The 15,533-nt window shown below is 32.7% G+C and overlaps 1 protein-coding gene across 4 annotated transcripts in view; it reads left to right on the top strand.

Annotated features, from left to right (window-relative positions):
* Positions 1-15,533, top strand: part of LOC105832228 (alkaline phosphatase) — a 216,083-nt gene that overhangs the window by 134,193 nt on the left and 66,357 nt on the right. For all 4 annotated transcript variants that reach the window (XM_028193493.2, XM_036291922.1, XM_012672983.3 and 1 more), the window contains 4 exons: positions 466-640; positions 10,880-11,058; positions 13,262-13,469; positions 15,283-15,423. In XM_028193493.2, the coding sequence (XP_028049294.1) occupies positions 466-640; positions 10,880-11,058; positions 13,262-13,469; positions 15,283-15,423 (703 nt within the window). The remainder of the gene's footprint in view (positions 1-465; positions 641-10,879; positions 11,059-13,261; positions 13,470-15,282; positions 15,424-15,533) is intronic.

Below are 15,533 nucleotides of genomic sequence, written 5' to 3'. Positions count from 1 at the left end.
TCATGTTGTATGAAAAATATTTGTCAATGAAATGGTCACTGTGTAACAAATCTGGATTATTATTATTATTCACATTTGAAATCAATGTATTTTAATAACAAAATATCTCTTTTCTTAATTACATTATATTTCAGTTGCGGTGGTATGCAATTGAAATTCGAGGTTATTCATAATTTAAGTCTGAGGGAAATATGAACAGAATAAAAAAGTCTCTGTATGTTTTATTAATTTTTTTTACTGACTGTGAGCAGAATTTTGCGAAAGGGACATCGATTGAAATATTCGTAAATATAATAAAGTGCGCTTTTAGTTTAGCTTTTTTTTTTACAACGAGACACAATTGATTGAAAAATACATTTTCCTTCCCAGAGACAAGTAAAAAATATGTCTCAGATCATAAATTCGTATTAACCGCAATTCGATTACACGAAAGTACGCAATTAATCTCCGTTATCTTGTTTCCAGACGTACAACATGGATGCCCAAGTTGGCGAATCGTCGGCATGTGCGACGGCGCTGCTCTGCGGAGTTAAAGCCAATTACGAGACTGTTGGTCTGGATTCATCGGCACGTTTCGAGGACTGTTACTCCAGTTTGGAGGCGCGCGTTCCTTCACTTATTAATTGGGCCCAGGATCAAGGTGAGTCTTCACCTTCAATATGACGATATAGCGTGAGATTAATATTTAAGCAGCCGCACAAATGAAAAAAGTAAGAAGAGAGTTGTTTATAAATTTTTTAGTGTATTTTCTGTTATTCTTAGAGTGCACTCTATAGTTATAAAGTGCACTCAAGAAAGATCGAGCTTTTGCTGAAATATTTAAAAATTTAGCTATATATAGAATGATGCTGCATCAACAAAGAACAAGGCTGCAAAAAGCTTTGACATTCTATTAACCAATTTTAATGTTTAACGTAATTATTTTAATGAGTTGAGAAAATTATTTTCGGCGTTGTAGCTAGTTAAATTTTCAGATACTTGAGTAAAACAGTTCTTTTTGTTTAAATTTTTTTGGTGATCTTAGTATCAGTATCATCGATCTGTCAGAAAACACATTTTATGTTTGCAAAGGCAACCAATATCAATCTTAAATAAAAGGAAAGGCACAGCAAATGACCTATAACATCTGCCTTCAGCAGATTAATCTTTGTAATTGGATTGTTACTTTATACCGAATTTCACGGCGCGGCGTTTACGATCTCGCGATCTCGTCATTATAAGCAAACATAATTAATCTGCGCATACATCCAATTTGCCGAGGACGGGCGTTAAAACGATTAAACTGCCCAAACACGGCACACGATTAAATGCCCACGTATAAATTGAATTCATGCTTGCGCGCCCGCGCAGCACCGCACATCGTATTCTTGGCGCCGCGCGGCGCGGCGCTTGACCGGAAGCCGATATCTAATTTACGGCTGGCGCTAATTGCACAAGCTAGAGCGATTCTGCCTAATGGAAGATTTCATGTGCTGTTTATTAAATCGCCCCTGTACATATGAGAATATTCTGGACGTCGCTACCGAACTTTCGCAGTTTCATGCCTCGCAGTTCGAAGCTCGAGTGGTTTGTGGCTTCGTGTGTCGTACGCTAATTAATACGTTTGGAAACGGATTAATAAGTTCGATAATTCTTGAAATTTAATTGTAACATAATTTCAAAGTACGTAACGTATTTGTGCGGTAATATATATTTTAAATAAATTATAAGATTTTATTGATCATGATTCGTTCAAATCACAAAGGAAGAATGATCGGAGTTTTTGCGTTCGAAGGTGGAACTTTTTTATTTATTTGTTTTCTTATATTTTTGGCTGTGCTGAATTTAAGTCCAATATTGTTTTCAAAATGGGATGATTGGAAAGTATTGAAAATCGCATTCAATCTGCAAAATTTTTCATAAAATTTGAATAAAAACTCAAGATTATATATATTTTCTTACCTTCTTTTTTTCTACTTACTATTCTACTTTTGTACTATTATACATAACGTCAATTACACTCATACTTTTTTATAATGAGCTTGCTAATTTTACTTAACCCAAAAATTGAACGTAATATAATTCAATACAATATGCTTAAACTTCAAATCGCTCCTCTCTACTCCCCTTTTTTTCCTTCTAATTCTTTCTTCTCTCTTTCTTTTTCTCTCTTCCTTTTTCACCACATATATATTTTAAAGTGCTTAAGAAAAAGTAACTTGATTGGAAAGATTAAAATATAAATATTAATATTAATATTCTCCCAATCCCCCCTTATTGAAGACTCGAATTAGGTCACGTCATTCAAAATCTATGAAATATTTTTCATATGTTCTTAAAATAAAAGTTCTTTTAATCTTTCAGCTATTTTCAGTTATTCGTACAAAATAGAAAATTAGTTAATTGTTGTTTGCATATTCCTGGGTTTAGTTGAGTATTTAAACAAAATTGTCTAAACATTAATATTAAAGACTATTGTGCCGGTAACAGTGACGAGAGAGAAGAGAGAGAGAGAGAGAGAGAGAGAGAGAGAGAGAGAGAGAGAGAGAGAAGAGGCGAGAGAGAGAAGAGATTGAGAGAGGAGAGATAGCGAGGAGGAGGAGAGATGAGAGAGAGAGAGAGATTATTTATGATTTATTAAATATAAATTATAAAAGAATGAGCAATTTAAATGCAATTTTCAATATTTTTCCATCGTTCTATTTTGAAAATAATTTGAATTAGATTCAACACATCCAAAAATATAAGTAGTATAAGTAAACATGGATAAAAAAGGTTCCATGGAAAAAGATAAATCTGATGATTTTACCCGTCTTTTTTAATGATAATTGGAGAAAGAGAGAGAGGGAGAGAGAGAGAGGGTAATATTATTTATTTAAAATTAATTTCTTCTGATTGTTAAAATAATATTAATAAAGAGAATTAAAAATACTTAACAATGATATTATTGAAATAAAATTTATTATTATTAACTTGATTTATTGCATTAAATAAATTTATTCGATATATGATTTTGCAAAGATAATTCGAGAATCCAAAACTATTGAGTTTTTTTTTTTCAAATGAACAACATTAAATGTATTACTATAGAACTAACTACAATCAATTTTTATTCTGTTTTTTTTTGTACTTTGTACTTTTTGTTCATTTTTGCTAGATTTTTAATTTTAGTTCATTCTGTAATGAAAAATTTTTGAAACATAATACCATTTACTTTAATTAAATATCAACTAAATCACCTACAATCTCTGTAAAATCATGATTCAATGTAAACCATGATGTAATAATCAAGCTGCAATAATTTGATGTGATAATATTTTATAATTTTGATAGTAGTTTTTAAATATTATTAATATATTAAGTATTTTTATTGTTTAAAGTTATCAGACAACATATTCTCTATGCTTAAATTGTTTTATGAACTCTATTATTAACGTGAAACTTAATGAAATTATATCATTAATTTAAAAAAAATTGATGATCTGTAAATGATGGAGTTACAGGAAGCACTCTGTAATATAAATAACCGAGAAAAAAAGATCTCGTGTTAAATTTATTTATATTATATATCTATAGAAAGTAAATGGATCAAAGTTTATTTACCGAGTTTCTTTTTGCCTTGGTCTTTTTGAACATATTTCGAATCTTAGTGTATGGAGGTTTTTAAGGTTATTAATTGCCTTTCGAACCGAGGTCTATGATATTGCTCTTCGCAATAATCAATATATGTTAAAGGAATGTCCTTTTCCGGCAACGTGTATATACAATTTAAATTGAATATTCGCCCGATAAATGTTAAACAGATAAAGATTAAATCGCCTGTTTAGTTAGCATCGCTATCTAACTAATAACTGTGTTTCGAGACTGACAAAAAGTGTTGCAGTTATATGAACTGGAAAAATTAAAATTTACAATAAAATTATTATTTAGCATCAAGATCCGCTGCTGACTGAATAGGCTGATTTAATCCTTATCTTTGTAATTATATATTTATATTACTTATATGCATGTATAAGTCTCAGGAATTATATCAAATATATTACATAAAATATTACATAAAAACTGTGAAAAAATTAATAGGTCATATATATGACTAAAGCAACACGGATTTAAAACGATAACATGAATGTCAGCGTTTTATTATTTACAAGCTGTAACCACGTCCATTATCGAAGATACTCCAATAATCTCGGAGCCGCGTAATCAGTCCGCTAAGGTATTCGGAATGCGCATCGTGGCGTAGGGAAATAGACGTGGACGCGTTGCATGTCAAAGGCGAGCGCGGTGCTCGAAAGGTTCGTCTTCTTGACGGTAGAAAATGCAATTAGAGAAAGACACGGTGTTCGCGACGATGTTAGCCAGCGCTGTTGTTACATGACATCAAAGGCGCTGTTGTTACACGACATTGTCTACCTGCCAGATAAATCGCGCGAGCCATAATAGCGTTTTATTACGCCGTTGCTAAAACGTAAAGTCGTAACGCTAAATCAAAACTGTCGGCGTGTATATATAAACTGTATGTACATATATGTACGCAGGGTGTATAATATATATACGTACAATGTATTTGCAACAGTACATGCACAATATACAATGTCGCGGAGGTACGCCGGGTGTCTGTTGCAGAAGTAATTATCGGCGATACCGTTGTAATTGCTTTTACCGCCAAATTGTAAGTTTACGAGTGAGCGTGCTGGCGATGGCGGCGAATTAACGTTATACTCTCCGCTCCTGCGCGATCATTAGTAATCGCTTACGGTTTGTTTGCGTTTGGCCCCGCTGCAAAGAACGACGCGCGAGCGAAGCGCGCCACGGCACGATGTAATCCGCTTGTAATGTAATTTCTTGCGGCGCGAGTATAGGTGGAGAGAGAGAGAGAGCGCCGCAGATGTTCCACGTTGATCTCCCGCGCGTGCTGAATAAATAATAAACACCGTCGAAATGCACGCTATCCGACGCGATATCCACGCGAGGCATCATCATTGCGAACTCTCCAGCGATGCGCATCTCGCCCGGCTGTCCGACGATCGCCGTTTCAGCGTATTTTACCTTCAGCTCTCAAGCAAACAAAGTACCTTTACTCACCGCAAACCCGAGCCCGCTATTGGGACGGATGAGAAATGGTTAATTGAGGATACGTCCTCTCAAATTACGGAGATGTAATGCTGCGCCGTTCGCGGAGATCGGAGAACCGAGAGGGCCAATTAACGGGGGTTTCTTCCTTACACCGTGGACGCGTGATATTGCGACGGTATCGCGACACCGACTGACGACGGCCGTATCGTTTCCGCGTCCGTATCTACGGTAACAAACGGCGGCATTGTGTTTTTGAGGCAGTTGACACGTTGCCAGAACCGGCCGGTGCGACGCCACCCCCGACAATATGTATGCGAATGTACGGGTTGCTGACACTACACGCACGCCACCGGTCCCGTTGTATGTACACGCGGGCATGAAAGGACGAGCTTGCTTTGGCACGATCATTAAGATGAATGGCCCAGCTGATTAATAGCGCGCCGTTTGCCGCTGACACCCCTGGCTTTCCGCGCGGCCGCGCCGCGGCTTTTTGGCCCTCTCGTCGGCGGTTTGTCACGTTCTTTAGCGCGACGCGGCGACGTGAGGTGATGCACGACGGCGAATGGAAATTCGATGTCGAATGAACGGGAAGAAGTGGGGAAATTGAAAACAGGGGCGAGGGAAAAAACGATGGCGGAACAGTGGAGATAATAAAGGCGATAATTGAAAGCGAACGATACGGTTATCTATCACTCGAGGAATAATCGTCGAGGAGAAATGCGGAATAATAAAACAAACGTTGGAGTAACGAAAAGAAATGGGGAATTAGGATAGATGAGAGTAGAAAAAGTACAAAATTACAGCATAATTTTGATATATTTTCTCTTTCGTACGCTTTATATTATTTTTCTCGTAATATATATTTATTATTTTACATAATTATTATTATTTTATTTATTATATTTATTACGTGCATACTGTTTTTTTTTATTAATTTATTACAGTAGATATTTTTTATGTTTATCGCGGTTGCGATGATTATTTCATAATTTTGTTATACATTTTTCTCTCTTTTGTATATTCTATTTTTTCTTGTGATATGAGAAAGAATTGTCAAATGTTTACTTAAGCTATTTTTATTATATTTTTTATTGGATGTTGATTATGCCTGCTCGAAGAGAAACAGAAGTAGTATGTAACTTTGCCACAAAATAAATTTAAAAATTAATTTGGTTAAAAAACAATACTTGCTATAAAATCATATATTTATTCAAAATAAAGAGAAAATATTGCAGAATAAATGCCAATGTATGTAAATGTACATAATGTTTTATATTGTATTTAAACTACAGTACTGAAAATAATATGTGTAATTTGAACTAAAAGTCAGCAATAAAACTACAATTAATTTTATGAAACTTTGAAAAAGAATTAATAAATAACGATAACGGAACATAGGGACATCGAAATAGAACTAACTTGAATTAATGTTTGCAGTTTGACATATTTCTATTCACACAGAAAGACTGGTGTTATTAAAGTATTCAAAAATTAAGCTGGATATAAATTTGAAAATAATTTTGTTGGATTTTCAAAATAATTATGAAGACATTCAAACATAATAAGCAATACTGTAAGAAATTTTGACATTTTAGTTACTGTGCAACGTAATTATTTTGCTAGATTAACAAAATTCTTTTGAGATCTGTATTTAGTTAAATTTTCAGATCGTTCTTTCTGTGTAATTATTAATTATTAATTTTAATATTATTGTTTATTTTTTATCTTTACGTCATTTTTTGTAAAAATTTGTTGTGCTATATTGAAGAAATAATACAACGTGAATTTTATAAGAATATTAATTTAGTTTCTATAGTAACTACAAATATGTGTATACAATGTAAAATATTTTTTATTTAAAAAATTTTTTTTTAATAAGAGTATAAATATTTAATATAAAATTGGAAGATTCCATTACTCTATTGTTACTTGAAAAAAATTAACCAAAAATTAATAGTTAATATTAATTGTGTCTGATTTTTTAAAGTTTTGTTATCATACACAAGATGTATAATCTGTTAATTTTTCTACATTACTTATTTCTTATTTTATTTATTTGATATCTTCGTCATTAAATGTTGCTTATATTTAATAAAAATATATAAAATATTGATGAACAACTGGCATTTAACAACTCTTCTTTATATTAAGATTTTCTTTTCAAATTTAATACAGTAGAGCTATTTCTTGTACTTATCTGCATGTGATACCCATGCCATTAAGTATCGACACTTTAAAATAAAATGTCATCGGATCAATATCCACATTTTATAGCGAATCGGTAAAAGTGTCTATTTCCCGCTAGATGTAAACTTTGAGATTTGAAATGTCATTTCCCGATATCGCGATTTCGCTAAGGAGTTCGCGCATTAAAGCGACTTTGCTTGCAAAAGGGATAAGTTGCGGGAGTAGGTTGCCCCTGTCCTCGAGCAGCGGCGCAACTTACTACGGTCCATTTCGCGCATCTCGAGGGGCGAATCGGAATTCCGCCAGTTCTCATGCGGTGCTCCGGAACTCCTTGAATTATCATTTTGAATCGCGGATCGTGCGCGACCTACGAAATCGCACCATCGTTTCGCCCATCGGAAAGCGGGCAACGAATTGGGTACGACCGCGTAAGATCCCAGACGATCCCGCAGGAATATTTACGTTCGCAAACCGCCGATCCAAGAACATCTTGATGTAGGCCATCTCGTACCTTTTCGGCGAAATTTATGTAGCATGCATAAAAAAAAAAGAGGCCAATAATGTTGGCTGAATTTTTTCGCCATTACGGCGTTAAGAATGTTCGACCGTTCGGGCTTCTGCGTTCCTTCAATGTGAATATTCGGAAACGATTTTGTGAGAACTTTCTTTGCGGAAATTCAACCGGTACTTACATCAGCTGGTTTTACACAACTTTTTAATTTGAAACTTCAGATTACTTGACAGCTAAGCCTCAAATTAAATTCCTCTTAAAGCAAAAAGTCACTTGAAGTTAACGAAGAAAACAAAGTTCTGTCGTATCCTCGCGTCGTTATTAGAAGCATTTTCTGCTTGCCAAAATAATTTAATTTTTAAAACAAATTATATAATTAAATTTCTTTTTAATAACTTTGATGTTTTTGTGCAATACAATTTTCTAAACTTTCGCTACGGGAATCCGATTAGATGAAAGATCTGAAATGAATGATAGATAACCTTTGTAAAAGTTTTTTGTGACTTTTATTTTCGTGATGTATGATGCACTGTACAATGCTCACATAATATATTCAACTTACTGATAATCATTAAATTGTTATTATAATATTAGTTTCGTGTAACATTACGGTTTTAATCTATAAATTTAATTGTGCTTGGAATAGTAGATGTTCTTTCGAATACGAATCTTAATACCATTCATTATGCTTGTACAAACTATTTTTATATAAAATGCAATTGACCTCGTTTCTCTTTAAATTGGGTTTCGTAATGCTACTGCACGAAGTTTCAAAATCTAATCTTTCGAATTAGTATTGACAATTTTGCTCTCTGGTCGAGAAGTAACGTCGTGAATTAAACAGGATCATGCAGTGATAATTTCGAGTAGAGATATCGAGATCAAAGAGCCCCTCCCCGGGCGGATCTTTAATGAAGGACCACGCATCGACACACTCGGGTCGATTAGCATCGAACCACCCACGCTAGAGCCACTTCCGTAATTACTGACCTCAGCAGAGAGCCGCACATGTTGCACGAGCCCTGCGTGCCGACTTAATTCCTTAGCCCGTTCGCTAAGCGAAAGCCTCCGAGACGGCTGCTAAGCTTATTGCGAATGTGTAATTAAAATGCAATCTTTGAGTCGGGCCGTGCATTGCAACTCCGATTCTTCGGTCGTGGCCAAGCTTCCAAACATTGTCATTTTAACCGTTAAATGCATTAATTAGTGAAATTATGTGCGATATAAACGATTACTTAAAACGAACTTTATTTTACATTTTAATTTTTACTTCATATGTTATATATATATATTAAGGGACGTTTTGTGAAAATATGAAATAAATGAAAAATGAGTAATATGTAGGCAAAAATTTTTAATAGATTGTACCTTGTTTTGTGCATGCTAATTACACTTTAAAAAGTCAAGTACAATTAATGTTAATTTTTGATCAATTTATGTAGTCGATTATTACGTAATTTTTATACAGAATTTATTATACTTTTATAAAAGGATGATGGTTATTCCAGAATATTTTACATTTATTGTATACATACAGGCCAGTAATTATAAATATTAAATCAATATTTTTAAAAAGTTTACCAAGTTTCTTAACTTGAACCATTACAAATTTTATTAAAATAAGTGATATTAATGTAAAACTAATAGTAAAACTAATAATTAATATAAATATAAATATGTTAATTGTAAAAATAAATTTAAGCTAGTTTTATTACATTGTTAGCTTTATTATTGTTACTTATTAATTATAAAATATTTGATTATTTTTTAATAAATGTTGGGATATTATAATGGAATTTGGAAATAACTCTTAGAGACCGATTTTGTGCACGGAGACAATTTTCATCTTTATTTATTTCAAATCGACAGATCGGCAACGACTCTCTGTATCCGTTTCGTCGTTCGCTTCATATACGCCTCACACGCGCGGACACACGTATACATAAATACATATTTTCGCCATCGTTCAAGTTAGACTTCTGTATATAATATTTAAAAGAAGGTAGAAAGAGAAATCATATTATCTTATTTGTACAATTGCTAGCTGCCAAGCTATGAAATATTTGAAAGAAAATTACGTTACCACATAAATTAGTAATAAAATTAGAATTAGTTAATAATTGTATTTTAGCTATGTATTATAACTATATATCTTTATTTGTATTATAATTATATATCTTTATTTTTCGGCTAAATATTGTAGTAATGGGTACCTAAAACATTCAAGTTACACTTTTCAACGTTTATTTGTAATAACCAATATCGAATGGGAAATATAACAAAAAAAAATCTATAAGCGATATGTAACTCTTTTCTAGATATTTAGATTTAAATGTCAGGAAAATAAATTTTCTGTCTTGATGAAAAGTATTTTATATTCAATCGTTGTCGTCGTTTCTCTTCCCCTCTCTCTCTTTTGAAAATAAAATTACATATAGAATATTGTGTAAGCACGTGAATTTAGATCTTAAAATGAGAAAAGATTTGTTTTTAATCAGGGGGAGGGGGAGAGGGAGAAACAATAAAATCGTTAGTAGCCTTAAGTATTCGGGTATCATTGTACTCGAAGGTCGCATAAAACGTTAAGTATTCGTCGGAGGAAAAATTAATCCCAGGATTTTGAAAGATTCAACTTTTCATCGAGTATTTATATTTAAGAGCGAGTTTAGCGTAACCGTTTTGCGGCTAGGTTACGATACAGTTCATTCAAGATTCCCTTGAATAATACATCGGCCAGTAATAATCCCCGCACAGCTCTACCCCCGGCTCGGTTCGACATTCTAAAATCCACTTTGCCCTCCAATGAAGTATAAATCGTACTGATTCGCCTGGGGGTCGCTATTCGGGGAATTTGTCTTCCGGGTCTACGTCAGTGACGGTGCGCGCTTGGCCCGGTTAAATGCGATAAAGTCGGATGCGAATACGAACGGCCGCGAGGATCCGAGGGGGTGATTTACGAAAGCACGTACGCGCCGGCAACTTTGCCAGTGGTGAACAAAAGAGGAAAGAAGAGAGGGAGAGAAAGAGATAGAGATCGAGATATAAAGAGATAGAAAAAAAGAGGGGGGGGGGAAGAGAAGGAAAAAAATTCGCCGTAAAAAGACAATTCGATTTTTCTGATCGCAGGCAAATCGACGGGGCTGGTTACAACCACCAGGGTTACACACGCGACACCGGCGGCTCTTTATGCACACGCGGCCAGCCGTTACTGGGAGGACGACGGCAAAGTGCCACCTGCTGCACGTACCTCTTGCAAAGACATCGCGCGTCAGCTGCTCGAGGACGAGCCCGGCTGTAACATCACTGTACGTAATAATATCCCGGCGTTTGTGTGTGGCGAGAATATTCGATACTTTTTATACCTTACGTATTTGCGTGATTTCGATAGCTGTGTTTATCTAGGTGTAGTAATTAGCGAACTACAGTATTCAAAAAATGCGATTAAATTTTTTTTTATTGTTTTGAAGTAAACCTTAGACATTAATTAATTAAATCTTTAATCAATAAAATAAATAAAACAAATTGTTGTAATTATGATTAAAATTGATTAAAAATAATTAACTACTGTTGAATAAAAAACTAATCGTTAATTATATTGCTATTGATTTATAGCATTGATTGATAGCTAATTGATTGATATAATTCATAAAATAAATCAATGTCGATTTTTTCGATATGATAAACAATTTTTTTATATTTGCAATTATTCACAAATAATATAATTTTTGAAATATGATTAAAAATTAATTTGTGGATTAACGATTATTAATATTTTTTATTAACTGTGATTTATTTCATTAATTAATTAAATCAATCCTGATTATGCTTATTAGCATTAATTTTCAATTGATTATTTTAGTCGAGCGAAAATTTAATCAATTATTAATACAAAATTGCTTGACAATTAATTTGATTAATTAATTACATTAATTGTGATTATCTATTTTCTTAAACTTTTAGTCAATATTATTTTAGTTAACAAATAAATTAATTAATTAATCTACGTCTAATCTTGATATGTAACTTGCTATTTAACTTCTATCTAACTTCTATTTTGTGTATTTCTACGATTCTAAATTAAATTATATGGTTATTTCGTAATGTTTTGCAAGATTTTCTAATAAATGCCATTATTTCGATAATTTGATTGATATCACTTTTTACTTTGAGTCTTTGCAAACCATATGATAAAATTTCGATTTATGAATCTTTTCAATGTAGAAACTGGACGACGGGATTATTTACGAACAAGCGCATTTTGTGCAAAATGACTACCACTCTCAATACATTGCGATAAAATTTAAAAATAAAGTATTTAAATCTTTTGCCCGTTCCGCGACAAATTGAAAGGTGCGACGATTGAAGATGTAAAGCCTGTCTGATACGATTACACTCGCCAGATGACATATTGAGGTTTTCACAGTTATGATTCGTTTTTGCATACGAGTGGACATAAAACCCATATCGGGGGGTTCGTTCGTCTCCTTTATCACGTTTTATTGCACCTTCTATCTTGTATCGATAGACATAAAACATATGTCTCACAGTTTATTCACATCTTTTATCATGTGACGTTTGTTTCGCACAAAAAAACGTGCGGAGAATAGGTTATTAATCCGAACTAAAAGTATTATTCATGTAATAGAAAACCTGAACTTTTTATAATTTAAAGATATCTTTTTGTGAAATTTTTTCATTGGATAATTTTGAAATCTAGATCGATTATAATTGAAAGGACACATCATGTTCCGTATTTTAAATAAAATATTGAGTAACCAAACGTTTGCCAAACAAAAACGTAAAGAAAAAGTGTATTGTAAATGTTAACAAATATTAACAAACAGATTAATTGCAAGTGCGACAGGATTAATTAATCCTTATTTTTCGGAATAACTTGTGATGTGCTATTTTTTGAAAAAGAGTCTTTACTTCGAAGTCTGAACAAAAAGCAAAGAACTCCGCGGGTGATTTCATTGGTACGTTCCTTCCCAGCAAAGTTGTAGAAAACTTTCTTTCTCATTAAAGTCTGTTCTGCGTGTCTTGTCATGGATAGATGGAATCAAAGATCAAAAAGTCATGGCCTTTCTAGTAAAAATTCAAATCTCTCGAAAGTGTCTGGAGAGTATCTTATCAAACAAAGCGAATAAATTCGGAAAGTCAGAAATATACTCGTTGTATATGTATATTTAATATCGCCGTTACGAGCCAATACTGGATGTTTGCGTGATTTGCGTGTATAATTAATCGTTTGTAATCCAGCATATATTGCGCTCTAACAAATTCATCAGCCTTGAAACACAGTTTTTAGCCGAAATATGTGATATATATATATATATATCTTTTATTTTAACTCATTCGAACCGGTAATAAAATTTTCTGTCAAGGTATTTGAAGTTTGGAAAGATTTATATATCGATCGAAATTTTATCAAACCTTATTAAATTAAAAATTATATTGTATATATACATATATAATAAAATCGCGTTATTTTTATTTTAATGGATATAGGTGATACTTGGTGGTGGTAGACGCCATTTTGTACCGAAGGTGACTTTGGATCCTGAAGAGCCGGATAAGGAGGGTAGGCGGTTAGACGGTAGAAATCTCATTGAAGAGTGGTCCAGAAATCATCGTAAGAGGAACATAGCCGCAAAGTATGTTGCCAATAAAGAGCAATTTGAAAGAGTAGATCCACGAAGAGTGAATCGATTGTTAGGTAACTAATAATAAGTTTTAATATATTTATATTTTTCTAAGATTTAACGTAGAATTTAAAATTATTTTGTCAGCCATTGATACATTATTATATGAAAATCTAACGTTAATTATTTATTATAAGATTAAAAAAGCAATTAAGACTATTAAATAAATAGATCACGTTGTAATTTTAAATAATATAGTCAATATTTATTTTTTTTTAAATATTTTAAACAACTTTTACTTACTATTAAATGAATATTACAACAGTATTATTAATTTTATAATAATTAGTAATATTACAATATTGTAATATTAAAATTATGTCTTGTTTACTGAATGATCTCTTAGTTACTCTATTTGTGTGATTTGGCAAACAATATAATTTATATTCAGAATATTCCTAACAAAGTTACATGTATAATTAGTTAATTAGGTTGAAATCTCATTATGTTGGAATATGTTGTATTAGCTTATTTTGAATTTAAGTCTGTGTTTTGCAAAATTATTATCATAATATTGTAGTACACACTATTAAGTTTAATTTGTAGAAAAATTACATCAAATTACAAAAAGATGTTATATTTAATTTAAACTAGATATGTAAATTTAAATATATTTTTTATAGATTTTTGTATATAAATTGGTGTTATTTTACATTTATTTATTAGAAATAAACAAAAATACAGAAAATTTTATAAAATTGACTTTATAAAATCTTTTTCACAGATGTGTTCTTAATATATTATTCTCAAATTTTAGGAACATTAGTTTTGTTAGAATTTCATAACTAAAAATTTCAAATATTTATTTATTGTTTTTCACTATCTAATTTTAATTTGTTTATTGCTTATTTAATTAATTTGAATTTTTTGTCACACTATAACACTATTGCATTAAATTTAATAGAGAAAATTGTAATAACATTTATTGTACTAGTAATTTAATTAGTACAGTAATTTTTATAGCTAACAGTTTAATTTGCATTAAAAGAAATATATGAAGTTATGGATTTTGAATTTGCAGAATGCATGAGTTTTACAATGACTTATAAGAATTTAATCTCATCGGCTATTCGTGCTTTAGATTGTGTGCATAATGTGATTAGCTGCTATGTTGTATTAATTGCACGCTGTTGTCAATTTCGTAATCAGTGTATTAATTATTAGACATTCAGCATTCGGTATACGAGATTACCCAACGTGCCTATCGATTGCTATTGATGATTTCTCTGTGTATCTAGCTAATAAGATAGTGTTACCTGTTGATCAATACAGTGAAATTTGAGTCACCGTTACATGTAACACTGTTACATTGTACAGGTACAATCATTAATAACAGCTAGCAATAGTGGCTGCGTAGCATAGCATTTTGCGAAAAGCATGATAACGTAGTCTAAACGAGTATACATGCATACACATATATATATAATGTGTGTGTGTGTGTGTGTGTGTGTGTGTGTGTGTGTGTGTGTGTGTGTGTGTGTGTGTGTGTGTGTGTGTGTGTGTGTGTGTGTGTGTGCGTGCGTGCGTGCGTGCGCGCGCGCGCGCGTGTGTACACGCACACTTATAATTTTAATACCGTCAATTATAAGAAAAAAAAAATTTTTCTTTTTATTTTTTAAATTTACTACATATTTTACGAGTCCTATAATTATAGAATGATCTTTTCTTTACTTCTCGTTTCTTACGTATTTTTAGTTACTTACATTTTGTGCGACATTCTGGTTTTTATGTGCTTCGTATTTCCTCACATTTGTCCATAAGGTTACAAACTTGTTTCCGCGTAACACGATCCGATTATTTGTCGCGATTTATCTTCTTTCGTCGTAGGTCTCTTCGCCTATTCTCACATGGACTTCGACGTCGACCGGAACACGAACGACACCGGCGATCCTTCTCTGGCCGAGATGGCGATTAAGGCGCTTCGGATACTGGCGAACAATCCCGAGGGATACTTCCTCTTCGTGGAGGGTAAGTCAGAAGTTACGACATCAGAGAGAAAGAGCCACTTACAACTTTGTTCGCAGCGACGAAAGGAGTAACAGTCGCGAAATACATCTCCAGTGAGATATCAACACTGC

The sequence above is a fragment of the Monomorium pharaonis genome, chromosome 9 (genome assembly GCF_013373865.1).
Source record: "Monomorium pharaonis isolate MP-MQ-018 chromosome 9, ASM1337386v2, whole genome shotgun sequence".
NCBI classification, from domain to species: Eukaryota; Metazoa; Arthropoda; class Insecta; order Hymenoptera; family Formicidae; genus Monomorium; species Monomorium pharaonis.
Note: the sequence above shows the minus strand (reverse complement) of the source record. Positions and strands in the feature narration are given on the sequence as shown.